Below are 25,947 nucleotides of genomic sequence, written 5' to 3' on the forward strand. Positions count from 1 at the left end.
GGGGGGAGAGGAGATACTGGTAGCAAAAAGTTGATGAGCAATTCCTCTCCTCATTTCCCTGCTTGTTTGTGTGTGTTTCATCTTGTGTGTGCCTTGATGCTTCATGCCAGCCCAGGGACGTGGGTGGGTGGTAAACCTTTCAATATATCCCAGTCCTCCTTTAGCAAACTACATGATGTACTTCTCCTTATTCTTCCTCCTTCGGCTAACAACATGTACTTCTTCTTCTTCTTCTCCTCCTTATTCCTCCTTTTCCACCACACTTCTCTTCTTCCTTCTTAATCTTTCTCTTCCTGTTCACTACATGTACTTCTTCTTCTTCTCCTCTTTACTCTTCCTTCTTCAAGCAAACTTCTCCTCCTCTTTATTCTTCTTCTTCAAGCAAACTCCTCTTCCTCTTTATTCTTTTTCCAGTAAACTTCTCCTCCTCCTCTCCTCCTTTTTCCTCCTTTTCCAACAAACTTTTTCTCCTCCTCCAGCAAACTTCTTTTCCTCTTCTAGCAAACTTCTTCTCCTCTTCCCCCCTTTTCTTCTTCTTCTTCTAGCAAACGTCTCCTCCTCCTTAGCCTTCCTCTTCACGAAAAAAATCTGAGATGGTATAGGGAGGGTAAGATCTTAGACTTCACTTAGAGACAGTAATTAACCTAATTATGGTTACTTATTACGGCGTTTTATTTCCTTCGCGTCTGTGCTGGAGACGAACGCTAGAAGATCAAGCTTGTAGTACTACGGGGTGCCCACTACGGACGGGATCGGCTGATCGGCCCGATCGCCCGACTCGATCGCCTGAAACTGAAAACAAACACGATTGTTTTTGAGGCGATCGAGTCGGGCGATCGGCCGATCCCAGCCGTAGTGGGCACCCCGCTTAAAGCTCAACGATTGTTTCTCAAATAAGAAGACTTTTGAGTCAGTTCACTCAAAGAATTAAATTTCGAAAAAGCGAAAGTTATTTTGGAAATATAATACGTATTAAACCAATGCTGCTTGTCTGAAATTTGGACGGGATCGATTGTATTATTATTCATGTAAAATTCTGGAAATCCTGTCTGGGTCTTGGCCAAGCTAGCTACACCCCAGTGTTTAGTTCTGAGAGAAGTGGGAAGAACCAATGTATGTTCTGATTACATGTACCGGCACATGCAGAGTGTCATTACATTCTGGTGCAGACTTATTTACTTAGAAATTGGCAAATGTGCAAAGAAATATTACATTAAATTCTGGTGCCGACTTATTTACTAAGTAAAAAATGGCAGATGTCCAATTAAGAAAGGTTACATACAATTGTTTATATCGTTCCTGCCAATTTGGCAGAGGCAACTGGGCTACTGAAGTTAAAAATCTACATGTATTATTTTCCCTGGGGTTTGGATATACCTGGTTTTCTCAAAGTATTGGAAGCACTGGGTTATTTCTCGGCGAGGTAAAAAAAGGCTTGTTGATCGTTCTGTGCAGAACATAAAGGGGGAAAAGTCTGATGCAGGTAGAGTTTATTCTCTCTTAGGCCAACAATTTCTTTTCAAGAAACAGCTGGGGATATCATCAACCTCCCACGGCACATGTATTATTGGAACCGATGAGTCATAGTCTTGTTAACCCTATCCGCACGTCGTGTTTTACTATCGTATCCACACGACGCGGGGAACTCTGTGCCACCACTTAACCCTATCCGCACGTCATGTTTTACTATCGTATCCACACGACGCGGGGAACTCTGTGCCACCACTTAACCCTATCCGTACGTCGTGTTTTACCATCATATCCATACGACGTGGGGAACTCTGTGCCACCACTTAACCCTATCCGCACGTCCTGTTTTACTATCGTACCCATGTGACGTGGGGAACTCTGTGCCACCACTTAACCCTATCCGCACGTCCTGTTTTACTATAGTAACCATGTGACGTGGGGAACTCTGTGCCACCACTTAACCCTATCCGCACGTCCTGTTTTACTATCGTATCCATACGACGAGGGGAACTCTGTGCCACCACCTAGATCTAAACCTATCCGTACGCCGTGTTTTATTATTGTGTCCATACGACGTGGGGAACTCTTTGCCCCCACTTAACCCTATCCGTACGTCGTGTTTTACTATCGTATCCATACGACGTGGGGAACTCTGTGCCACCACTTAACCCTATCCGTACGTCGAGCTTTACTATTGTATCCATACGACGTGGGGAATTCTGTGCCACCATTTAACCCTATCCGTACGTCGAGTTTTACTATCGTATGAATACGACGTGGGGAACTCTGTGCCACCACTTTCCAAAGAGGACATTTACTCGTTAATCCGATCCGTACGCTTTGCATAGCAGTCTGTCAAAATGATTTTTTTGAGAAATACTGAAAGTTTCAAAGAGGTCTTCGTACTAGAAGTATTCTAAAATGTGAAGAACACAACCCCGGGGGTACAAAATGACCCCAGGGCATACGGATAGGGTAAAAAAAAAAAAGGAGGAATTTTCCGCGAGATCGCGACAGAAGACCATTTATTTCGAGACACCCATTATCATTACATGTGTATACCGTACTGTTTAACCCTAGAAAGCTAAAATAAAAACCATACATTTATCAAAACAATGTTATTTCATACAAATTTGAGGGTTTGGGAAAAATCATTTCAAGAAAAAGAACGCACCCCGCATAATTTAGCAAGATTTGACCATCACATCTCACATAAAACAAACCTTGTAAAGTTTTTCAATGAGCAAACAAAGACATCTCTCCAGTAATATTCTATCTGTCTTGAGAAGAAGGACCTTATGTCAGTGGCCTTCTTATTCAGTCAGGGATGCCAAATTACTTTAGAAAAAACCCACAAAAACCCCCTGAAAAACCTGACATTTGGCATCCCTGGTCATACGAGCACCAAGGGGCGAACCTCCCGAGCCTCAACAGAACAAAGTCTGCTTCGATTGTCAAGGCACCCCGGAAATAGCAGTTTGCAAGAGTGTGACAAACATACAAAAGAAGTAGAGGGAAAATGATGATAGAAGGATTAGGAAAGAAAAAGCAGCAGTTCCCCCTATGTTGTTCCGGCACAGTATGAGCATGACATTGATAAATCAGCCCATTTATTACAATTCTACTATGCATAAGAACATGTTATTATCCCCCTTTGGAAAATGGCCTAAAGACACTTCAGTCAGTAGCATTGCCGGGGGATATGCCTTTGGCCTGGCCCAAGAACAGGGGTGTGGAAGTAGCAAGCAAAAGGTAGTCGGTTCGAATCCCAGCTTTGTTCCTTTGTTTGAGTAATGAGAAGCACATTGACAAAATAATGGTCAGAATCCCAGCGCAGATGGTCAGGACATTGTAAATACGAGTACGTAAAGTGTAACGTTGTGGAGCATTACAGTGTTTAGGTGGGTGGTCGCAAGGTGTCTTTGAGAAAAATATGAAGGTCTAAGAAAAGCAACTATGTTTGTAAAACCAAAGCTGCTTATGATATCGTGTTGGTATTACTACTATTACCAATACAAGACGCTGACATACCCTTTGTTTGGTAAGTTTTACAGCACTTGCAACACAATAAGGTCATATAAGTGCCGAAGATTAGAGGTGTTGCAAGAGAGTAACAAACACAAAAAAGAAAGAGAAGAGATAAGGACGACCGATGTTTAATAGAAAAAAAGGAGCAAACCACACTAGAGCACCCTCCAACCACCCACACCCTCTAAATATTGCTTGTGTATGTATTTTGCTTACCACTGCAACCCACATTTCCCCCAAACCAATCAATACAAGTAAGTGGTTTGTTTTGTTTTAGTAGAGGTTTTACAGCGCTTGCAACTGCATAAGGTCATATGAGCGCCAGAAGATTAGACGTGTTACAAACATAAAAAAAAGAAAAAGGGGAGATAAGGACGATAGATGTTTGATAGGAAAGAAGGAGCAAACCACACCAGAGCACCCGCCAACCACCCACCAAGTAAGTGGTAATCTTAAATTAAAAACAAATATTAATAAACACACAACCCAATAAAAAAACAACAACTAATTTTTAATAAACACACGACCCAATTTTAAAAATAAATTAATACACAAACCCTATAAAAAAATTAATTAATAAACACAACCCAATAAAAAAAAATTAACTAATAATTAATAAACACACAACCCAATAAAAGACAATAACTAATAAACACACAACCCAATTTAAAAAATAAATTAATAAACACACAACCCAATAAAAAACAACTAATAAACACATGACCCAATTAAAAAAACAAACTAATAAACACACATCCCAATAAAAAACAACAACTAATAAACACACAACCCAACAAGAAAAAAATTAATTAATAAACACAACCCAATTAAAAAAATTAATTAATTAATTAATAAACCCACAACCCAATCAACAACAACAGAGAAGAGAACAAAGATCCAAAACCTATAATGAGGTGACAAAATCTTTTTAATACTATAAGAATAATTGTACAACAAGCACATCAAATAACAAACAGGCCAACAACACATCAAAACCAAACAACAAAAGGAACAAATACAAAACATCAAACGAAAAAAAGTTAAGAGCCTTGAGGAACCTCAAAACATTTAAGAGCTGGCATTGCTGAGTTTAATCAAATGTGCACACCAGCAATACAAGCAGGCCAGCGAGATGAAAGCACAGATCTATGGCAGAACAAATTGGTCAACCATCACAAAAAAATGGTTAACATCATTTAGAAAACTTGAGAAAATTTCGAAATGGAAACAGAAACAACGAAGGGAAAACAGCCTGGGCAAAATGGCTATGACAACTTTAAAAACCCAGCCACCCCCCTCCTAACATTTCATGAGATTTCAATTAAATTCAGAATCTATTGAACAGAAGATCAAAGATCAATGAACAGAGAAAGTAACAAATGTAAAAAAGAAAAAATCATACAAAACACATTCTAAAAATATTTCACATAAAAATCTAAAAGTTCAAGAGAAAAAGTCCATTTGTAAATGAAGATTGTGATATTTCTCACCCCGATTTCCCTGTCCCACCTGACGGAAACTGAACCTAAGACAGATCAGTATGAGGGCGAAACACGCAGTAACAGCTGTCCACAGACCTTCCCCATCCCCGCTAAACCCCCCCCCCCCCCCAAAAAGCCCTTCAAACACACAAACCCCCCCCCCAAAAACCCCAGACAAAAAGATGGGGATAATGAAATTGATAAGACAAAAAACATAACGCACAGATAAATTTTAAACAAAAATAAACTAAAAAAAAAAAAATTCACATCAGCTGCTTTGAGGTGAGAAAAGCGTGGGGAAAGAAACAGCGCTGTGGCAACATGAAACAAGAGCCAGGAATAGAAACTCTTCTCTTTCAACACAAACTCTTTTTCCTTTTCTGAGAATCAAAATGGGGGAAAATAAGAAAATAAGTTTATGCTCCTCGAGAAAAAAACAACACAAGTGTCCACTACTTTTGACCACTCTCAGACTCGCAAACACTAAAAAAAACACCCAGCGTCTTCAAACAATTCTTATACCACTTACTTATTACTAAATAATGTTAGTTTCTAATCTATCATTTCTGAAGAGGCTACTAGAGTATATCATGATAGTATTATATAATATTATATCTGCAAAGTTCCAACATAAAGCTCCGTACACAGAAAGCTGTCAGACACACACACACACACACATAAAAAGGCTTAAGATTATTAAGAAGAAACAGCGAAACACAAGAAGGTCCCGGGAATGTCCCACGCAACAAATTCTCCTGCTGGAAATTTAGACACAAGTCACAAGCGTCCACTATCGTACTTTTTACTGTACTTTCGACCACTCTCAGACACACTGCCATATCTCGACACAGACACGGGGAGGCATGAGTCACGTCACACTAAAAGCTAAAAGACCTACAAACTCTGGCAGCCGACAATCTTGGTCCCCCCGGCCGAGCGAAAAGTGAAAGACAACTCACCAGCACAAGTTTTGGCAACGCAGTACCGGCTAACAGCCTGTATTGTTACCCCAGATTTTTTATTGAAAGAAGTATTGCACAATCTTTGCGTGCCAAACAATTCAAAACTTTTTGAAGGATTTGACATTCTGATCAAGTGAAATACTGAAGAGTAAACAAACTGAAGCCAGTCTCGGCCCCTTTTGGTGATGCTTCATTAACACACAACGCTCATTCAGGGAAACTAGCGGGAAAAAATAAAGCTTTATATAGTGCTCATCATTTAATCAAAACCTTCCAATTATTGCAACTATGTGGGCTCAAACCATAGACCTTCAAGACTCCACCTGAGTATCTCATTAAAAAAAAAAAACTACCGGCGTGAAATAAAAACGAAAAAGTTTAATAGAAAAAGCCCAAAAGTAAACTTTTAACTCTATCAGTGAAACAAAATAAAGGTGCCATAAGTGAAAGCAATTTTACCTTTAAAAATTTGTATATCACTACAGCCTCCCCTCAGACCCACGAAAACATGTATGGAAAAAAAAGTAAAAAGCTAGCGAGAAACTCATTCGGACCACCAGACCTTCTTTCTCGTTCGCTATGGTAAAGCCTCAAGGACTAGCTTCCTCTGAGCTGCACACTATAAGCCTCCGCTCACTCCCCAACATTCATTCGAAAGACGTCCTTCCTGCTTTCCCTGAAGCCCAAATACCGCAGGGTGTTGTCCACGACATCGCCATTCGGAGCTGACTTCCTGTTCCCGGCGGCTTTGGTCGGAGCGAACCCCACCCGAGCGTTGGCCATGTCAAACTCGGTGTAGTACGGCCCGATGAACACGTCTCCCAGGATCCACAGGGGCCCGGCGGGCGGCGGGACGTCCAGCCCGATGAAACCGCTCAGACACTGGGACTGACCCATCACCGTGATCTGAAAACAGTGCATGGGTAAAAATTGGTCACTACCATTTTGCCAGAAAACATTCAGACTCATAGCATCTCAAGGGGCTTTGCCTGAAAAGAGAATCACCTCTGTACTGTCGATTTATGCTCAAACTCAAGCAGTGGAGTTAAATGGTCAGACTTTTTAAAAACAGTTGTCAGGTAAACCAAAAAAAACCATGCTTCACAAGATCGACATTAGTCCAGTCAAGGACAGCCGTCGCTGGCTGCGAAAACCATGATGCTGACTGGCTTTTTCTTGCAGGAATTTCCGGCCACAGCCGGCAACCTTTTACCCATGAAATGGCGACCGGCGTTACCACTTTGGCACAGTGTTAGTAAGAGTTTTATGGCACTTGCAACACAATAAGGTCATATAAGTGCCGAAGATTAGACGTGTTACAAGAGAGTAACAAACACAAAAAAGACAGAGGGGAGATCAGGACGATAGATGTTTGATAGGAAAGAAGGAGCTAACCACACCAGAGCACCCACCAACCACCCACATACTCAACTCTGTTTATCCTGGCCATACCCCCACAGACTCAGCACCCATCCTGAGGCCGCCGTGCCATATGAGTTGGAATTCAGGGTGTAGATTTCAAAGTGCTGTATTTCTTACATTTACCCTTAGATTTTAAGAAAATTTGGCGGTTATGTTAGAAATTGAATGTAGTTTTTGAAAATGTTTGTGGTTAGGAATTACAGCAATAGTACCATGTAGATTCTGTGGTGTATTCCACCCTCCAACTTGACCCTGTTTGCCATGCCAATGACGTCCCCTTGGATTTATAGATCTAGCCCTACCCATCGGTACTGCGCGAATTCTGGTACTGGTCCTTTCACCATGATCTGAATCGCTATCAGATGAGTCCAACTCCTGTTCATTATCATCAAACGGAATTTACCGCACTTGATTCGGAGTCACTTTCATCAAATTAGTCTTATTCCCCCTCACAACCCAGCGACCTTCAAGAAGTACTTCGTCGGTCGTGAACGTGCGTTTTCGAGACATCTTTTAAGCTTCTACACCCATCAAAAACAAAGAAACAACTGTTCATTGGAAAATTTAAATATTCAGACAGAGCTAGCATCGCCATATTTGCGTATTTTGGTAATTACAAACAGAGCTAGCTGTTTGACATGACCGTATCGCTGTTCCGAGAAAACCCGTAGCCCGGACTGGTCCTCGTTACGAGTATACTCATAGCCCGGATAAAAAGAGTTAACCGTGAGCCGCATGTTTCCTATACATGATGATATACCACAAAAAGAACTGACCTTGAGCACGTACTCCTCTGGGGTGAGCACAAACGGCCGACCTCCGACACTGATGGTGATGTTGGGCATCTTGGGGATGTTGGCACACACCACTAGGTACTGGGGAGAGAGGGGGAGAGGGACGATGAGAGAGAGAGAGAGAGAGAGAGAGAGAGAGAGGGAGAGAGAGAGAGAGAGAGAGAGAGAGAGAGAGAGAGAGAGAGAGAGAGAGAAAGAGAATGAGAGAGAGATTAAGAAAAAAAGAGAATGAGAGTGAAAGAGATTAGGAAAGAGAGAGAGAAAGGAATTAAGAAAGAGAATGAAAGAGAAAAGAGAGAGAAAGAGCGAAAAAGAGAATAGGAAAAGTGAAAGAGAAAGAAAGAGAGAGAGAAAGAAAGAAAAAACGAAATTAGAAAAGAAAGTGAAAGAGAAAAAAAAAAGGGAAAGAAAGAAAGAAAGAAAGAGAATAGGAAAAATAGTGAAAGAGAAAGAAAGAGACTTGGAAAGAAAGTGAAAGAGACAGAAAGACAGCGAGGAGAAGAGACAATAACAAAAAACAAAACAAATACAACAAAAACAAAGGTCATAGTAATAGTACCCATAGTGGCCTCTGAGAAGAGGAAGTCATCGTTTGCGGAGTTGGCTTACCTCCCCTCCCACAAACTTGGTGGCACCAATCAGAGCGTTGATCTTCTCCACCTCCGCCGTGGGGCCGGCCAGGAGAGAGGTGCCCGTGTCTGCGATGGCGTTACATCCCCCGCTGCAGAACTTGGTGCTCCCCACTGTCATTCTGGCCGTCAAAGAAAAGGTTCAGAGGTCATTCAAGGTCCGCGATGATTGCCAGAACAAAATGTTGTCGGTTTTAGTAAGAGTTTTACGGCACTTGCAACACAATAAGATCATATAAGTGCCCAAGATTTAGTTTAGTTTATAGAGTTTTACGGCACTTGCAACACAGTAAGGTCATATAAGTGCCGAAGATTAGAGGTGTTACAAGAGAGTAACAAACACAAAAAAGAAGGGGGAAAGATCAGGACGATAGATGTTTTGTTTGTTTTGGTAGAGGTTTTAAGGTGCTCGCAACTGCATAAGGTCATATAAGCGCCAAAGGTCGGATGTCAACAGAGAAGTCCTTACAGGGAATCAAGGGAGACTGTGGGATATCACATCCCTGAACAGACCACACTAACAAACTGACAAGATTTTTCTCTGTCTGTAGTCGGGTACCCGTCTCCACCTGGGTGGAGTGAGGAAAATCTGTGTCGAGTGCCTTAACCAAAGGCACAACTTCGGGCCCCTGACGGGATTCGAACCCACGACTTTACGGTTGCGAGTCTGAAAGCCTAACCACTAGGCCACCGACAGACAACAGCACAGCGCCCACCAACCACCCACATACTCCAATAGCACAGTTGATCACATGAAGAAAAAAAATTAAAATTCTCAGGGAAGTACGAGAAGAAGTGGCAGATCTCACCCGTCCATCTTGAACTGCCAGTACCCTTTGCGTGTGACCGGGACGTAGGTGAAGTTTCCCTCGTACAACGATGGGTCGCTGCCCCCAAACACAAGCTCCCCTCCTTCCGTGGCATTGGGATCTCTGAACAGAGAAACAAACAAAAAAGTCAGATCAGCAACAAGATTAAAACAAAATAATAAGTAATCTCCGGTGTGTGTGTGTGTGTGTGTGTGTAGTGTGTGTGTGTGTGTGTGTGTAGTGTGTGTGAGTGCGTGTGTGTGTGTGTGTGTATGTTTGTCTGTGTGATGATTGTTGGATAACATTACCAGAAAAATAACTCGACTCTGTAGGTCTCAATCCTTCAGAAGCTTCACTGAAGAGAATAAATTTTGGGAGGCTCTAGTGGACTAGAGATACAAAGTTTGCCTCTCATTCCATAGGTTCCGCTCTTACACACAGTAGCTGAGCTATCAATCAATACTGCAGCATAGTTCTGTTTTAAAAAAATAACAACAACCCTGGGTTTTGTCTAGTCGTTGCCTTACTTCACCTACTTCTGACTGCTACTATGAAAACAGCCCCACTAAACTGCCAAAACAATGTAGTTAAAGTAAATGAAGGATTTCAACCGTGACAAAAAAGTTGTTCACGTAAAGGAAGGATCTCAACTGTCAGAGGAACCTAGCTTACTAAAGAGAGGACCCAATTATTCCCCATAACCTGGTTCCAGTTTTAAAAAATGGACCTCAACCGTCCAGAGAACCTGGGTTCGAGTATCAGAAGGATTTGAACTGTTACAAGAATCGAGTTTGTGAACAGGAAAAACTTCAGCAGTCATAAGAACCAACTTTGCTTACTCTACTTTACTTTTCCGATCCAGCGGCCATTTGGGTTCTAGCCCTTCGGTCTGTCGATATGGCAAAGAATTTGTGTAAAATAAAAGAACAATGACATACGTCACACTGAGCCTAATTTGTGTAAAATAAAAGAACAATGACATACGTCACACTGAGCCTAATTTGTGTAAAATAAAAAGATCTGAAAAGTCACAGGAGCGTAACTGCATGGAAAATGAGACGAGGAGCACAACAGCAATTTCCTCTATACCTGCTCAAGTAGAAGGAAAACACGGGCTTGGCCACCAGCTTCTGCTGCACCATCAGGTAGAACGGGGGGACAACTCTGTCCACGGAGATCGTGTCGAAGCCCAGACCCAGGATCCCGTCAAACTTGGCCGCCACAAAAGTAATCCCGGGCTGAGACGTCGCCTCTGCGAATGTCTGGCTCTTCACCGACAGACCCGACACCTGCACATCACAAGGATACGTCAATAATAAGATCCCACAAACCCATATATTACAACCACTAATTGTGAAAATCTCACATTCCTACCGCAAAAATTGTGAAAATCTCACATTACAACCACAAACTGGGAAAATCTCACATTACAACCACAAACTGCGAAAATCCCATAATATAATGCTAACACAAACTGTGAAAACCCCACACGACAAACAGTGAAAATCCTACCCCAAACTAGTGTCATTGGCGAGCTGTGACGTAGGCCATATACGCGTATACAAACTGAATGTGAAAAGTGGAAAGTGCTGTGAACAATCCCATTTCCCGCACGAAGGAGATTTACAGTACTTTACATAAATTTATGAAAAAAGTTTATTTTTTACTCTAGCCCCAATTATAGTACAAAAAGGCGATAAAGTTTTTAAGACAAAGTGATACAAACTGTTGTGCAACGTAGAGGCGACACTGATTCACCCGTTAAAAAGATAGTCATTTGAGGAATTAGTAAAGCCACCAAATTTTGGACCGCCGCACTGTAAGTACTCCGGGCGAGGGCCACAACACTGTCGGTACTCACCGTGAGCGTGTCGGTGCTGAGGAAGCCCGTGAGGCTACCGCTGCCGTAGCGGATGGAGAAGTCTGTGCCGTTGGCCTTGTACGTGCTCGACTTGGTACTGTCGTACTTGTTGTGCAGCACTGTCGAGTAGTGATAATGATGATGATGATAATAATGATTATAATAAAGATAATAATAATAATAATAATGATGATGATAATAATAATAATAATGATGATGATGATAATAATAATAACGATTATAATGATGATGATAATAACAATAATAATTATTATTATGACGATGATAATAATAATAATAATGATGATAACGATAATATTATCATGAGGATGATAATAATAATAATAATGATGATAATAATAATAATAATAATAATGATGATAATAATAATAATAATAATGATGATGATGATAATAATAATAATAATGATGATGATGATAATAATAATAATAATAATGATGATGATGATAATAATAATGGTCAAAAGACACGTCAGTCAGCAGCACTGCCCTGGGGGTTCACGTTTACTTCTTGGACAAAAAGAAGAAGTGGAAGTAAAGAAAGGAATCGGCAGTACAGAAGGTGAGGAAGGTAAGGAAGGAGAGCGGCACATGAGGAGGGAGAAGCACATTCACCAACAAATAAAGAGGTGAGCACATTCACCGACAGTAAAGAGGGAGAAGCACATTCACCGACAGTAAAGTCATTCACCAACAGTAAAGTCATTCACCAACAGTAAAGTCATTCACCAACAGTAAAGTCATTCACCAACAGTAAAGAGGTAGAAGCACATTCACTGACAAGTAAAAAGGTAGAAGCACATTCACCAACAGTAAAGTCATTCACCAACAGTAAAGTCATTCACCAACAGTAAAGTCATTCACCAACAGTAAAGAGGGAGAAGCACATTCACCGACAGTAAAGAGGGAGAAGCACATTCACCGACAGTAAAGTCATTCACCGACAGTAAAGAGGTAGAAGCACATTCACCGACAGTAAAGTCATTCACCGACAGTAAAGAGGTAGAAGCACATTCACCGACAGTAAAGAGGTGAGCACATTCACCGACAGTAAAGAGGTAGAAGCACATTCACCGACAGTAAAGCGGTAGAAGCAAATTCACCGACAGTAAAGAGGAAGAAGCACATTCATGAACAAATAAAGAGGAAGAAGCACATTCAGCGACAAGTAAAGAGGAAGAAGCACATTCATGAACAAATCAAGAGGAAGAAGCACATTCATGAACAAATAAAGAGGAAGAAGCACATTCATGAACAAATCAAGAGGAAGAAGCACATTCAGCGACTCACAGCACGCAATGTCCGTCCACTTGCACTTCTTGGAAGGCACCCACAGGTTGGAGGACCCGGTGTCAAAGACGACCTTGAACTGCTGGGGCGGCGTGCCCAGCCCGATCACACCGAAGTACTGAGCCTGTGAATACAGAAGTCATAGCTACATATAGGGATATAGATAGATAATAGATGCTCTGTATTAGTTTTAGTAAGTATTTTACGGCACTTGCAACACAATAAGGTCATATAAGTGCCGAAGATCAGAGGTGTTACAAGAGAGTAGCAAACACAAAAAAGGAGGAGAGATAAAGATGATAGATGTTTGATAGGAAAGAAGAAGCAAACCACACCAGAGCACCCACCAACCACCCAAATAGAGGCTCTGTCTTCGAGGCAGGAAGTAGACAATTTCAAGACATAGTCAAATTTGTCAGGGTTCGAGCCTCGGTTCGGACCCAGATTTTTTCGCCCCCTCCTGCCCACCCAGCAGTAATGGGTACCTGACTTCGAGTTGGGGAAGTAAAGGCGGCATGGAAAGGAACTGGCCACCCTATCACAATATGCCGAAAGCCCAGGAAGTTGTCTTACTAACAAGGCAATCTCCAATGTCCGGATCGGATGCGGGAACAACTTTACTTTAGTCCAATTTAAACAGTTAAAAAGAAAATTGTCAGACGCACCATTAAGAACAAAGAAAGAAAAAAAGATACACAAGTTTCTGACCATCTAGTATTTATAAAAGGTTGCTTTCTGAATTAACATCAATGTGTACTGCTGTTTCGAATATATACAAGTATCTAAATAACTTTAGAGTTCTTGCGATAAATCTTACCCACCTTAGTGTTTCAACAATTTGTGAGAAACTTACGTCTAAATAATTGGTGAGAGGTTCGAAGCCTGTTTTGTCGACACGGTTGGTCGCCTTATACTTCTGCATCAAGACCTGCACATTGTTCTGATGTTCTGCCAGCGTCTGTCTGGCACTTTTCGTTTTGTGGAGGGGGATCCTGAAAAACACACCATGGACTGATTATCACCACATAGAAAACATTTGTAGACACTGAATAGATTAGCTGTTGGTTTAGTTTTAGTAAGAGTTTTACGGCACTCGTAACACAATAAGGTCATATATAAGTGCTGAAGATTAGAAGTGTTACAAGAGAGTAACAAACACAAAAAAGAAGGAAGATAAGAACGATAGATGTTTAATAGGAGGAGAAAACCACACCAGAGCACCCACAATAGGTTAATTCATTCTACTTTAAGACATCCCATTATTAAAAATAAGAAACCCAAATTTGCTCCCAACATCATTTGTCGCTGTTAATCCAGTCAAGACTCCTGAAAATTGGGGAGAAAGAACAAGGTACAAAACAGTAGATCAAAACACAAACGATGCAGTTTACGTTGGAACAGGAAACAATATTAAATCAAAATGAATTTTTCCGATTACTGATCTGTCGCCTTTTCTTGTGAAACTGCTCATCCTTTAGTGTACAACAGGCATAGATGAGCCACCTCCCAAGAAGCATATTTTAAACATGAGAGGCTAACATCTGTTCAATTAAACTATCCAAGACCTCTTTAACCTCAATTTCATTATGATTAAAACATTCTCCATTTGTTGAATTTTGACATTAAAGAAGCAATGAATTTGAACCTGCTATACAACAGAGTAACAAACAAAAAATAAAATAAATTTCAGAAAAATTTTGGAGTGGGCCTACTAATTGTGCCCAATACCACAGATCTTATAATTATAACATCCATCATAAAAGAGTAAAAAGATACACGTAGCCCTTTTTTATTCAATGATTTAATGAATGAACAAAGGTCTCACCTCAGGAGGTTGCAGTACACGCTGCTCACTGCCAAGAGGAGCACGCTGGCTGAAGCAAGCACATGCATGATGTCTGTTTAACCAGTCTGATGACAAAAATATGATTCCGTTACGTAACGTAATCTAATCATACAAGATGCTGCAAAATTCACTGTTTCTCAAGAGTCACTTTACTTCCCAGGGAACAAAACAATGACCATTGACTAGCAGTTCAGAGCACAAAGAGTGACACAAAATAATATGTGAGGAAGCGTGGTGAAATCAGGTTCTCGTCAAAATAACGAAAGTAAAGAACTTAAACTTTTCCGCCGGTTTGGCAATTTAATTTTATTAAATCAAAATTGTGTTTTTTTAGCTGAGCACCTCTTATGTCCATTTTTAAAGAACCTATTCCAGTGTGAATTATAATAGAAAAACGTTGATTAAAGGCATGAAAAATGAAAATTGTCAGTTTCCACCGACTCTGAGGCTTTGTAATTTTAACCAAACTCTGGTGGCCATTTTCTCACTAATTTAACCTCTGAAACCAGGCGACCCCACCTCATTGTTACTGTAATCAAGATATATATATAAGTAATTCTTTCATTGAAAGCAATGCAAATGAAAGCTTTAAGGTGATACTAGACTAATTAAAACTTCACATGTCCAAAAATTGATGAGTGCCTGATTCCACCACTTCATGACATTGCCCCCGCCCCCATTTCTTTACCCCCTTAAAACCCCCAGGTTGGTCCAAAGACAAAGCGCAGAAATAACTACAGAACTACAACAATTAGGCAGTGTGATGTAGTTCGAATAAACCATCAATAAATATTTAAAAACTACTGGACTCTAATTATAAGACTAATTTGCGACCAATATTCAATATAGGTCGGTCAAAGCCAATATTCATACAGATAAAAATGAAAAAGAAAGGGGCTTTACTGGCTTTGCAAAACCAGAGCATGAGACAGTAGTGAAAGTGAAAGACGTTAACCCTAGCCCTAGCAAATCCCCAGGCATAGAAAACGTTCCCAACTGGGAAGGTAGCTTGACAACTCAATACTTTCAAAGCGAGCCATATTTAAGCACAGTACCATTTCATGATTCTAAGCACACACAATTAACAATAATCATAATAATATTTCTAATCTAGATCTAGGTTAGGACGGTTAGGTAGATCTAGGTAGATTAGTAACTAAAGACTAAAGCAAAGGAGTAAATTCAAGAATCAAAGTCAGGCTCTAACAAAACAAATCTCAGATTCCAGCAGACAGTTTATAATATTCACTGAGAAAGTAGAGGCCTATAATAAGTTCATGATCATCCATAGCATAAAAAACATAGACAAATAAAATGACATTAATTCATTACTATAATAACATTAAACTTCATGAGTCACGATCAGCTGTGATCCCTAAACAAAATAAAACAGAACTGTCTGCTACTGTTGAAGTGACAGGCTGCAACACAGCGGTCCTTAGCCCCCTACTTTAGTCTATTCTGGTTGACCCTGTAGGTCTTTATTGCACGCCTAACCAAAACAACTTTTTAGTGTAGTCTAATAAATATCTCATAACATCAAAGATGTCTTACTTTTGACTTACAGCCAGCACCGAAACACGGAAGCTGTATTTATCGGTAACAACAAAGACAGAGTAATGTAAGCCCCACAAACACCGAAAATGAAGCTTCTATTCCTGCGACTGCTGCGGGTGTCACATGACTAGACAAGATGATGGTCACGGGATCGTTACGCATAGCGTACAAACTTCAACCCGGCCTCTTTCACTTGAGTCTTTGTACTACACAGAAATAATTAGACTACCTCTATGGCTATCCTCACTCACTTGGCCCCCAAACCTTCAATTATAGATATTTCAGAAAATTAACAAAAAGAATAAAATGGTCAAAGATGTCAATCTTGATCTAGATTCTAGATTATCTAAATATTATTTTCTTTTTCTTGCTGACAAGAAGTTGCCAGAGACGCCAGAGTGCGTGCATCGTCCAAATCAGCCTGTCTTGTTTTCACTTCAAAGTACTTTCACATAGGCTTGGTATTCATTTCAGTCAGTTCTCTTTCCGTTTCAAAGTATTTCCTTTAAAAAATTCAAAATGAGGGGAAAGGATACATGACATCTTACCGTAACAGGAACGTTTAGATAATAGGCCTAGATTTATCTAGGAAATATTCACATCCATAGACTTGTCGGGTAAAGTAAACACAAGAACTAGACAGACAGTTATCCCCCTTCCAGATTCCATGTTTTTGTTTTTTTCAGCAGGTTGTCAGTTTGGCTCCGGAGAGAGCCAAATCTCGGAATTTTGGCTTTTTAAAATTATTGCGTCTGGTTTCTCTTTTTGGCTTTAAAACAGGCCTATTCAAAACAACAACAAAAAGGCAACAAAAAAAAAGGGGGGGGGAGTTAAAGAGAGAAGACAAAGAGTGTTGATTGCCAATGTTTATAAAATTACAGGACGTGATTTAACTCTTTCTCTGTTCCGTGCACCGATCTCGATATTCGACTGCATTTCTTCACACCATATAACCACGTATAAATAATATGTGCTGATAAACTACATGTACATGTATTTGGACTCCCACTTTCAATAAACACGGCAAAGACAGAAGTTCTTTTCCAGATCCTCTCTCAGAAAATCAAAATTTATTTAAAAAAGTACTGACAAATTTTGATAGCTTCAATAAATATTTAACAATGTCTATAACTTAAATTTAATGTCCGCATCGATGCAGAAAGTTATATAGCTTAACATAATAATATGAAGAAGTCAAGTGCATCCTTTTGAAGACTCAGAGGAAGGGTTTTGGGACTGTGGCATTCGTACAGAGACAAAATTGATAGTCGACAATGATTGTGCTGATCTCAACTCTGTTGTATGACGCGAGACCTGGACTGTGTAACATGTATCAAACCGCCATGCCTTGAAGCTGATCACTATTATGCTATGCCTCAAGAGAATTCTTAGTATCAAATGGCAGGATAGAAATAACAGACATATGAGTTCTCAAAAAAGAAATATTAGAGTTTGGATTCTAAACTCAATAGGATTCAACTTCGCTGGCCGGGCTGGCATGTCGTAATTTAAATAAGATGCCTGATTTCAGAATCCCGAAGGCAGTATGTATATATAATATTGAACTGTCCTCAATTTAAGGAATCAGGATAGCTCTATGAATAAGGTTGGCACACAAAAATTGTGCTAGAAAAACTGCAATACAAAGACACCCTGAAAATGTCTCCGAATGACTTCAACATAAATCCATCGACATTTGCGGAGCTTAATTATGGGCTCTGACTGACCCAGTTGGGGAGCAGCATGCAGTCACATTGGGCATCAAGTCATAATATATTGAGACTTTAGGAATAAGAAATATTGAAACCAAGAGAGAATTAGCCCGAAAACCACACACACCCACAAGTGGAGTTTTTGAGCGTTCAAAGTATGGCAAACTTCCAGAGCAAAAGCCACGTATACTATACCAGCCTCGCTTCCCTGCAAATTTGAATACTGTACGTTGACCTCAATTATTAGGTTAATGATCCTAAAAGTTTAAAGCCTGCACATTTTCTGCACATATACAGCGTGGCGTCCAAAAAGAAACTTGAAAATGTAATAACCCAATCAAAGTAGCCTTGCACTGCCCACTCATGTAGCATACCAATTTAAAGCTAAATAAATACTGTATCATAATTTATGACACATTAGCCTAAAGGAATTTTCTAGAATGCAGCGAAAAGTGTTTACAAAAATAATTATATTGATCAGAGACAAATTGATGCATCATACGTGCAAAAGCTGGGGAGTCTATTTTCGATTGTTCAGGTGACATTTGGCAATAAGTTGCAACACGAATTTTTGACTTCTCTGTAAGAGGACATAATTATAATGTGTTTACAAAAATACATGTAAATTAGATCTATATTCCGCCCCAAAACTGTTCTATTTGTATTTAATTTGGCTCTAAAATTATTGGTCGTTTGGCTCCTAAATCGGAAACATATCTGGCAATAATGTTCAGGCCGAGTAATTTTACAACATCAGTCATCAGTACTTTACTTTAAAGAAGCCTCTATGTTTACAAATAAAACAAGGCAATGGCGCCAGACTAGACCAGACTTGGCACACCTGCACATCTTACCGTTGAAAGGTGTTATTTTGCTATTTATTAGGTACTACTATTTTTCATTACGTAGATTAGATCTAGATTTAGATTCCTCCCCTATTCTCTAACAATCTGAAGTCTGTGCCAACTGCTAAGATTTATAATGACAATGTACTGGCCTGGCATTCCATTCTGACTGATTTTTTATGTTTCGTCGTTCGTCCCAACTCGAAAGTGAAAGTGAAAGTTAAATTTAAGTAGATCTAGATCTAGATCTAGACTATATAGAATCTAGATGATCTAAAATGCATTGTTTTTGTTTTTTTACCCATGCACCCGTCTCAAGTACACATTTTAAAGGAAGAGGCTAGCCACTAGCCATACTTAATACTTAATGACGGCTAGGCTAGACTGGTTGGAAGTACGGCTATATAGCACAGCTGGGCTAGCCGTACTTATTCTTAATATGATGGCTAGACTGACCCCCCAAAAAAATTGGCAGAGATCTACTGAATTGTAAATAAATTTTTAGTTTGCAGTAACTTACCTTAAGTATTTGTATGAGACGAAACCAGGTGCCTTTTGACAGTGCATGTACCTGAATAATTGAATAATTACTATGAGACCTGTTTCCTCCTAATGTTAATAGGGCCTAAGATAAGTATGGCTAGACTGGCAGGCTATATTAAGTACGGCTAGACTTTTTGGCTAGGCTAGCCGTACTTAAGGACGTCTAGACAATCAGGCTAGCTGTAGTTATTATTGATGGCTAAATTGTAAATTAAATGAAATTTTTAGTTTGCAATGCCTCTGTTTTCCCAGTGGAGGACTTTGTTACATAGTTGTAATTAATTTATATACCCGTATAATTCATTGTAATGCGAACACAGATCATTACGAATATCAAGCAGTCTAAAAACACTGCTGAAGAGTTAGTACAACTAACAATGCTCAACTAATTAATTAAAAGTTAATTAAACCTGTCTATCTTGACCTCTCTGTGTTATCGTTTTTTTTCTCAATTATATACAATAGAGTATTATAACAGACTTGACTTGTGAACTATATTTAGTTTCTATGTTTTGCTGACGTCTAGGGTAGCCTTCGTTGTGGTCAGCGCTACTGGTATATCAGAAGGGAACTCTCATCACACACCAGCGGAGAAAATCCACATTCTGCGGGCCGATAAATCTCAAACAGCACGATCTTCCTGTAAGTATTTAATTTGAAAGTGGAAGTGGATTTTAAAATGTAGCTCTGGCAAGAGTAAGCTCACATGATACTTCTTGTTTGTCTTGTATGATATTTTTAAGTACATAAAAATTGAGTAAGTAAAACTCGTATTCCCCGTCGACCCGAGATTTTGAAAATCTTTAGCCGCTCTACATGATGTATCGCACGCTCGGTTACGCAACTAAAGAAAGCCCCCCCCAAAAAAACAGCGACATGAACTGTGAAGTTTCTGGGTGTTCACTTCATCAATTAAAAATGCTATCACTATCTGGTCTACTCTGGGGTAATATTATAGGTTGTAAAGCGCATAGAGGTTGCTGTTGAGCGTGAATTTGCGATTAATATGTATACAAATATTGTCAATATTATATTTGTATTACATGTTAGACTTTTATGATCTTTGTGATGCCTCTACTGTAAATTGTCTTTTGAGAACCAGCCAAGTGACAGTCTTTTTCTTCTATTATTTCAGACAATCCATTTGAAATAAAAAGTAAAAGCAGGGTGATTTCCCCAGTTGTTACTAGGAAGATGGAAAAAGAGCCGGGTGACAAGGTTGGAGATTCAGAAAACGTTGACGCAATCGAGACCCCCGGTGGTCCAACTTGTTCTGTCGACAAAATGGGAAATGACGTAGACTGCCGGGACAAATCCAAGACTGTAGATTCAGAAAAGGTTGACACCGAGACCCCCAGTGATCCAGCTTGTTCTGTCGACAAAACAGGAAATGACGTAGACTGTCCAGATAAGTCTGAGACCAGAGATTCAGAAAAGGTTGACACCAAGACCCCCAGTGGTCCAACTTGTTCATTCGATAAAACAGGAAATGAGGTAGACTGTCCAGATAAGTCTGAGACCAGAGATTCAGAAAAGGTTGACACCAAGACCCCCAGTGGTCCAACTTGTTCATTCGACAAAACAGGAAATGATGTAGACTGTCCAGATAAGTCTGAGACCAGAGATTCAGAAAAGGTTGACACCAAGACCCCCAGTGGTCCAACTTGTTCATTCGATAAAACAGGAAATGAGGTAGACTGTCCAGATAAGTCTGAGACCAGAGATTCTGAAAACGTTGACACTGTAAGCGAGACTACCAGTGGTCTAACTTGTTCCCTGGACAAAGCAGTAACTGACATGGATTGGCAGGACGAGTTTGAGGCTGAGAGTGTACAGAACCAATATGGAGGACCAACTATAAAATATTCTCTTGGTGATTTCAATACAGATTCAGAGGAAGACTGTGATACAGAAACAGATGAGATGGCCTCCAAGGATGATAAATCTGATGAGGTAATAATATAATATATATATAATATATATATATATATATATATATATATATGTGAGGCAGCGTGGTGGAATCAGGCTCTCGTCAAAATAATCAAAGTGAAGAAACTTGCATTTTTCTGCAGGTTGGTGAATTTTTATAAAATTTAAGTTTTTTGGCTCAACACCTTTCATGCCCGTTAAGAACTCATTTCTGTGTGGATTTTTCAGAAAAACGTTGATTAAATGCACAAAAAATAAAAATTTTCAGTTACCAAGGACTATTAAGCTAAGGAAATAACTAATGTTTGGCGGCCATTTTCTCATTAATTTTACCTTTGAAAACAGGTGACCCTCACCTCCTTCCTTCGCAAATATTTCGACTTGTATTCAAGATAAAAGGATATTTTTTTCATCCAAATGAAGACAAGTGAACAAGCTTTAAGATGATACAAATAACTCTACATCCCCAAAAATTGACGAGAGCCTGATTCCGCTTTTCACGCTGCCTCACATATTATATATATATATATATATATATATATATATATATATATATATATATATATGTATATATATATATATATATATATTATATATGTCTATGACAAGCCGGTACATAATGCAATAGTGCCAAGGGATGATACTTGCTTGCCATTAATTCCTGTCAACTGTATTTTATTCGGTGACCTTTTGTAGTTCACTTGGGACCCCAGTGAATGCTTTTTTGTTGTTTTATATATATTATATGAGTTTATTGCCCGATTTGTAATAGTTTTTGTGCGGAGAAGAACGCAAAAGAGGTCGTTTTGAAGCGTCTCTTGTAATAGTTTGTGTAAAGAAGAATGAATGCAAGAATGTGAAGCCAGAGCACCGATGCATGTAGCGAGCTTGAGCACGTGTCGTTTAGTTTTAGTAAGAGTTTTACGGCACTTGCAACACAATAAGATCATATAAGTGCGAAAGATAAGAGGTGTTGCAAGAGAGTTTCTGTTCGCTTTGAAAAGAGTTTTCACTTTATATCTCGATGCGGTTGGCACATTTGTTTGAAGTAGGACACTCCACATGAACGCATTGGTACATTTGTTTGAAGTTGGCACATTTGTTTGAAATAGGTCACTCCACATGAACACGTTGGCAATGTTCTGTCTACAATTTGTCGCCTGTCACACCAAAGGACGTATCCCTGTTTTTCTAACTTTTTCAGGAGAGCGATTTAAAGCTTTTCAGACTTTGGTTGCTTCATCCTTTTCCCTTGTCATTTTAGTAAACTGCATCCCACCATCGGGATATTTGGGTATTGTGGGCAGGATAAGATATCAAACAACGAGCAAGATTAGTTTTGCACTGTTTTTAATAATTTCACTGAGAAAATGTGCTGCTACTGACTAGAGTGTCTTTAAGCCATTCCCAAAGGGGGCACATTAAATATATATGTTCTTATACACAGTAGAATTGTAATTGTAAATGGGCTGATTCATCAGTGTCATGCTCATAACTGTGCCTGATCTACAACAGGGAACTGCTGCTTTTTCTTTCCTAATCCTTACTATCGTCATTTTCCTCTACTTCTTTATAAATATGTTTGTCACTCTCTTGTGACCTGCTATTTCGGGGGTGCCTTGATAGTGGAAGCAGACTTTGTGCTGTTGAGGCTAGAGAGGTGAGCAGAGTAAGCCTGATTCCCCGTTTGGACTTTTCTGTTGACATCCGCCCCTTGGCGCTCATATATGGCCTTATAGGCAGTTGCGAGCGCAGTAAAAGCTTACTAATGGGTGGTTGGTGGGTGCTCTGGTGTAGTTTGCTTCTTCTTTCCTATCAAACATCTATCTTCCTTATCTCTCCTCCTTCTTTTTTGTGTATGTTACTCTCTTGTAACACCTCTAATCTTCGTCACTTATATGACCTTATTGTGTTGAAAGTGCCGTAAAACACTTTACTAAAACCAAAAAACCTTACTAAAACTAAAAGACAACTACTGGTCAACTTTTGACGGGGTCATTTCTCAGTACAAGAGGGAACCTGCTGGCAAGAAGTACAAGCAGACGACTCTGAACTTTGGTGGCCGCGTGGCTTCCAGGCACGCCAGGGCGGCCAAGAGGCCGAAAGGCGAACCGGAGAGGTGGCGTCTGACCAAGCGACTGAGCGACCGAGACACCCAGGCATACAGGGACGGCTACCCGGTAAGGGAATTGTTCTTGTTGTTGTTTAAAAATAACACAGTGTTTGTTTTGTTTCAGTAGAGGTTTTACAGTGCTAGCAATTTGCATAAGGTCTATAAAAGTGCTAAGGGGTGAATGTCAACAGAGAAGTCCTTACAGGGAATCAGTCTTACAGGGATGGCTACCCAGTAAAGACATTGTTATTGTTGTTGTTTTCAAACAACACAGTTGAGTGTGTACTGTCGCTGACTACGGCCCCGTGGGTGGTTGGTGGGTGCTCTGATGTGGTTTACTCCTTCTTTCCTATCAAACATCTATCGTCCTTATCTCCCCTCCTTCTTTTTTATGTTTGTTACTCTCTTGTAACACCTCTAATCTTCTGGTGGTCTTATGACCTTATGCAGTTGCGAGCGCCTTAAAACCTCTATCAGAAAAAAAAAATACCTTCCTTTTTTTTGTGTTTGTCACTCCCTTGTACTTGTAACACCTCCAATCTTCGGCACTTTTATGACCTTTTTGTGTTGCAAGTGCCGTAAAACTTTTATTTAAAAAACTTACTACGGCCTTAACACCGGGGGAGAATATGTTCATGATTTAGACTTTGTAGACAAACAACTCGTGCACAATCTTGCTGTTTTTGTGTCAACTGGCTGTCCAAATGTCCTTGTGTCAACTGGCCGTCCAAATGTCCTTGTGTCAACTGGCTGTCCAAATGTTCTTGTGTTAACTGGCCGTCCAAATGTCCTTGTGTCAACTGGCCGTCCAAATGTTCTTGTGTTAACTGACCATCTAAACGTTGCTGTGCCCCCAGAGGCAGTGCCACTGACTGAAGTGTCTTTAGGCCATTCCCAAAGGGGGGACATTTCTTGTTCAAGCACAGTAGAATTGTAAATGGGCTGATTCATCAGTGTCATGCTCATAACTGTGCCTGATCTACAACGGGGAACTGCTGCTTTTTCTTTCCTGATCCTTACTATTATCATTTTTTCTTTACTTTTTTTGTATGTTTGTCACTCTCTTGTGACCTGCTATTTCCGGGGTGCCTTGATAGTCGAAGCAGACCTTGTGCTGTTGAAGCTCGAGAGGTGAGCAGAATAAGTCTGATTCCCTGTAAGGACTTCTCTGTTGACATCCACCCCATATATGACCTTATGCAGTTGCGAGCGCCGTAAAACCCTCTACTATAAAAAAAAACAAAAAAAACGTTGCTGTGTTAACTAATTCCCACCTTCCTACCGGACCGAAAATGATTAATGTGTCCCGCACACTCGTATGGCCTCATACGCCGTAAAACACTCACCAAAAAAAAAGTTACGTACATGAACACATCTGAGTTATTTAACAATTATATATATGTATATGTACCCATCTATGTTATAAAGTTAAATTAAACATGAACACATATGTGTTACATAGTTATATATAAAACACACATATATATATATAAAATACTTACACATCTATATTATATAGTTATATATATATAAAACATATATAATACATACACATCTGTGTTATATAGTTATTTTATATACAAGTACACACCTGTGTTATATACATGAACACCTCTGTGTTCTATAGTTATTTATACATGTACACATCTGTGTTACATAGTTATTTATACAAATACACGTCTGTGTTATAGTTATTTTACATATACTCATTTGTGTTGTATAGTTATTTATACATAATATACACACCTGTGTTATATACATGTACACATCTGTGTTATATACATGTACACACCTGTGTTATATACATGTACACACCTGTGTTATGTACATACACACACCTGTGTTCTATACATGTACACATCTGTGGTTTTCCTTCTCAGGGCAAGGAAGACAACCCCAGGCTGAAGGCCAACCTTTTGTTTTATCAAGGAAAAAGAAGCAGCTCGCCTGACGGTCAGTTACTTCTCTCTCTGACCACAGGGCAAGCGCTAGAGCTTAAAAGAACTTTACTATCTCTCCCTAAACAATCACTCGAAGAACTTTACTAGCTCCCAGTGGTTGGCGGGTGCTCTGGCGTGGTTTGCTCCTTCTTTCCTATCAAACATCTATCGTCCTTATTAAATCTCTCCTCCTTTTTTTTGTGTTTGTTATTCTCTTGTAACACCTCTAAATCTTCAGCACTTATATGACCTTGTCATGAATAACTTATTGTGTTGCAAGGTGCCGTAAAACACTTACTAAAACTTTAAAAAAACTAACTCCCATTAAACAATCACCAGAAGAACTTAAGTATCTCCTACTAAACAATCACTAGAACTTTAGTATCTCCCACTAAGCAATCAATAGAACTTTAGTATCTCCCACTAAACAATCAATAGAACTTTACTATCTGCTCCCACTAAACAATCACTAGAACTCTACTATCTCCCACTAAACAATCACTAGAACTTTACTATCTCCCTCTAAACAATCACTAGAACTTTACTATCTCCCACTAAACAATCACTAGAACTTTACTAGCTACCCGCCAACCTCTATTATCATTATTATTATTATTATTATTATTATTGTCCATGTCCCCAGGGGCGTTGATAGATGACATTCACCAGGACTGGTGGGGTAACTACCGGCTG

The 25,947-nt window shown here is 39.7% G+C and overlaps 2 protein-coding genes across 4 annotated transcripts in view; one reads left to right on the forward strand and one right to left on the reverse strand.

Annotated features, from left to right (window-relative positions):
- Positions 1 to 4,408: 4,408 nt before the first annotated feature.
- LOC101849147 (lysosomal aspartic protease) lies at positions 4,409 to 16,829 on the reverse strand. 3 transcript variants are annotated; one of them, XM_013086126.2, is made up of 10 exons: positions 16,718 to 16,829; positions 14,592 to 14,677; positions 13,620 to 13,758; positions 12,767 to 12,890; positions 11,457 to 11,575; positions 10,685 to 10,884; positions 9,596 to 9,718; positions 8,767 to 8,908; positions 8,140 to 8,238; positions 4,409 to 6,847 (listed from the first exon to the last, which is right to left on the reverse strand). In XM_013086126.2, exons 2-10 carry the CDS (start codon positions 14,657 to 14,659, stop codon positions 6,575 to 6,577), a joined length of 1,287 nt encoding a protein of 428 aa, XP_012941580.1. In that variant the 5' UTR covers positions 14,660 to 14,677; positions 16,718 to 16,829; the 3' UTR covers positions 4,409 to 6,574. The 3 variants fall into 3 exon arrangements, with proteins under 3 accessions (XP_012941580.1, XP_005104863.1, XP_012941581.1); XM_005104806.2 differs by lacking the exon at positions 16,718 to 16,829 and adding an exon at positions 16,167 to 16,536; XM_013086127.2 differs by lacking the exon at positions 16,718 to 16,829 and adding an exon at positions 16,178 to 16,378.
- Positions 16,830 to 18,597: 1,768 nt separating this feature from the next.
- Positions 18,598 to 25,947, forward strand: part of LOC101851663 — an 11,604-nt gene continuing 4,254 nt past the window's right edge. Inside the window, exons 1-6 of the mRNA XM_013086117.2 lie at positions 18,598 to 18,766; positions 19,796 to 19,911; positions 20,405 to 21,222; positions 23,208 to 23,381; positions 25,195 to 25,267; positions 25,898 to 25,943. Of these exons, the coding sequence (XP_012941571.1) occupies positions 18,669 to 18,766; positions 19,796 to 19,911; positions 20,405 to 21,222; positions 23,208 to 23,381; positions 25,195 to 25,267; positions 25,898 to 25,943 (1,325 nt within the window). The 5' untranslated portion in view covers positions 18,598 to 18,668. The remainder of the gene's footprint in view (positions 18,767 to 19,795; positions 19,912 to 20,404; positions 21,223 to 23,207; positions 23,382 to 25,194; positions 25,268 to 25,897; positions 25,944 to 25,947) is intronic.

Source organism: Aplysia californica, unplaced genomic scaffold (genome assembly GCF_000002075.1).
Source record: "Aplysia californica isolate F4 #8 unplaced genomic scaffold, AplCal3.0 scaffold00437, whole genome shotgun sequence".
Lineage (NCBI taxonomy): Eukaryota > Metazoa > Mollusca > Gastropoda > Aplysiida > Aplysiidae > Aplysia > Aplysia californica.

Excerpts from the sequence above, each read along its gene's own strand:
- LOC101849147 (XM_013086126.2), bottom strand. The coding sequence starts at position 14,659 with ATGCATGTGCTTGCTTCAGCCAGCGTGCTCCTCTTGGCAGTGAGCAGC. Across the intron at positions 12,891-13,619 it reads CTCTCACCAATTATTTAGAC|GCTCAGTACTTCGGTGTGAT; the intron begins GTAAGTTTCTCA and ends CTGTATTCACAG. Across the intron at positions 10,885-11,456 it reads TCAGCACCGACACGCTCACG|GTGTCGGGTCTGTCGGTGAA; the intron begins GTGAGTACCGAC and ends TGTGATGTGCAG.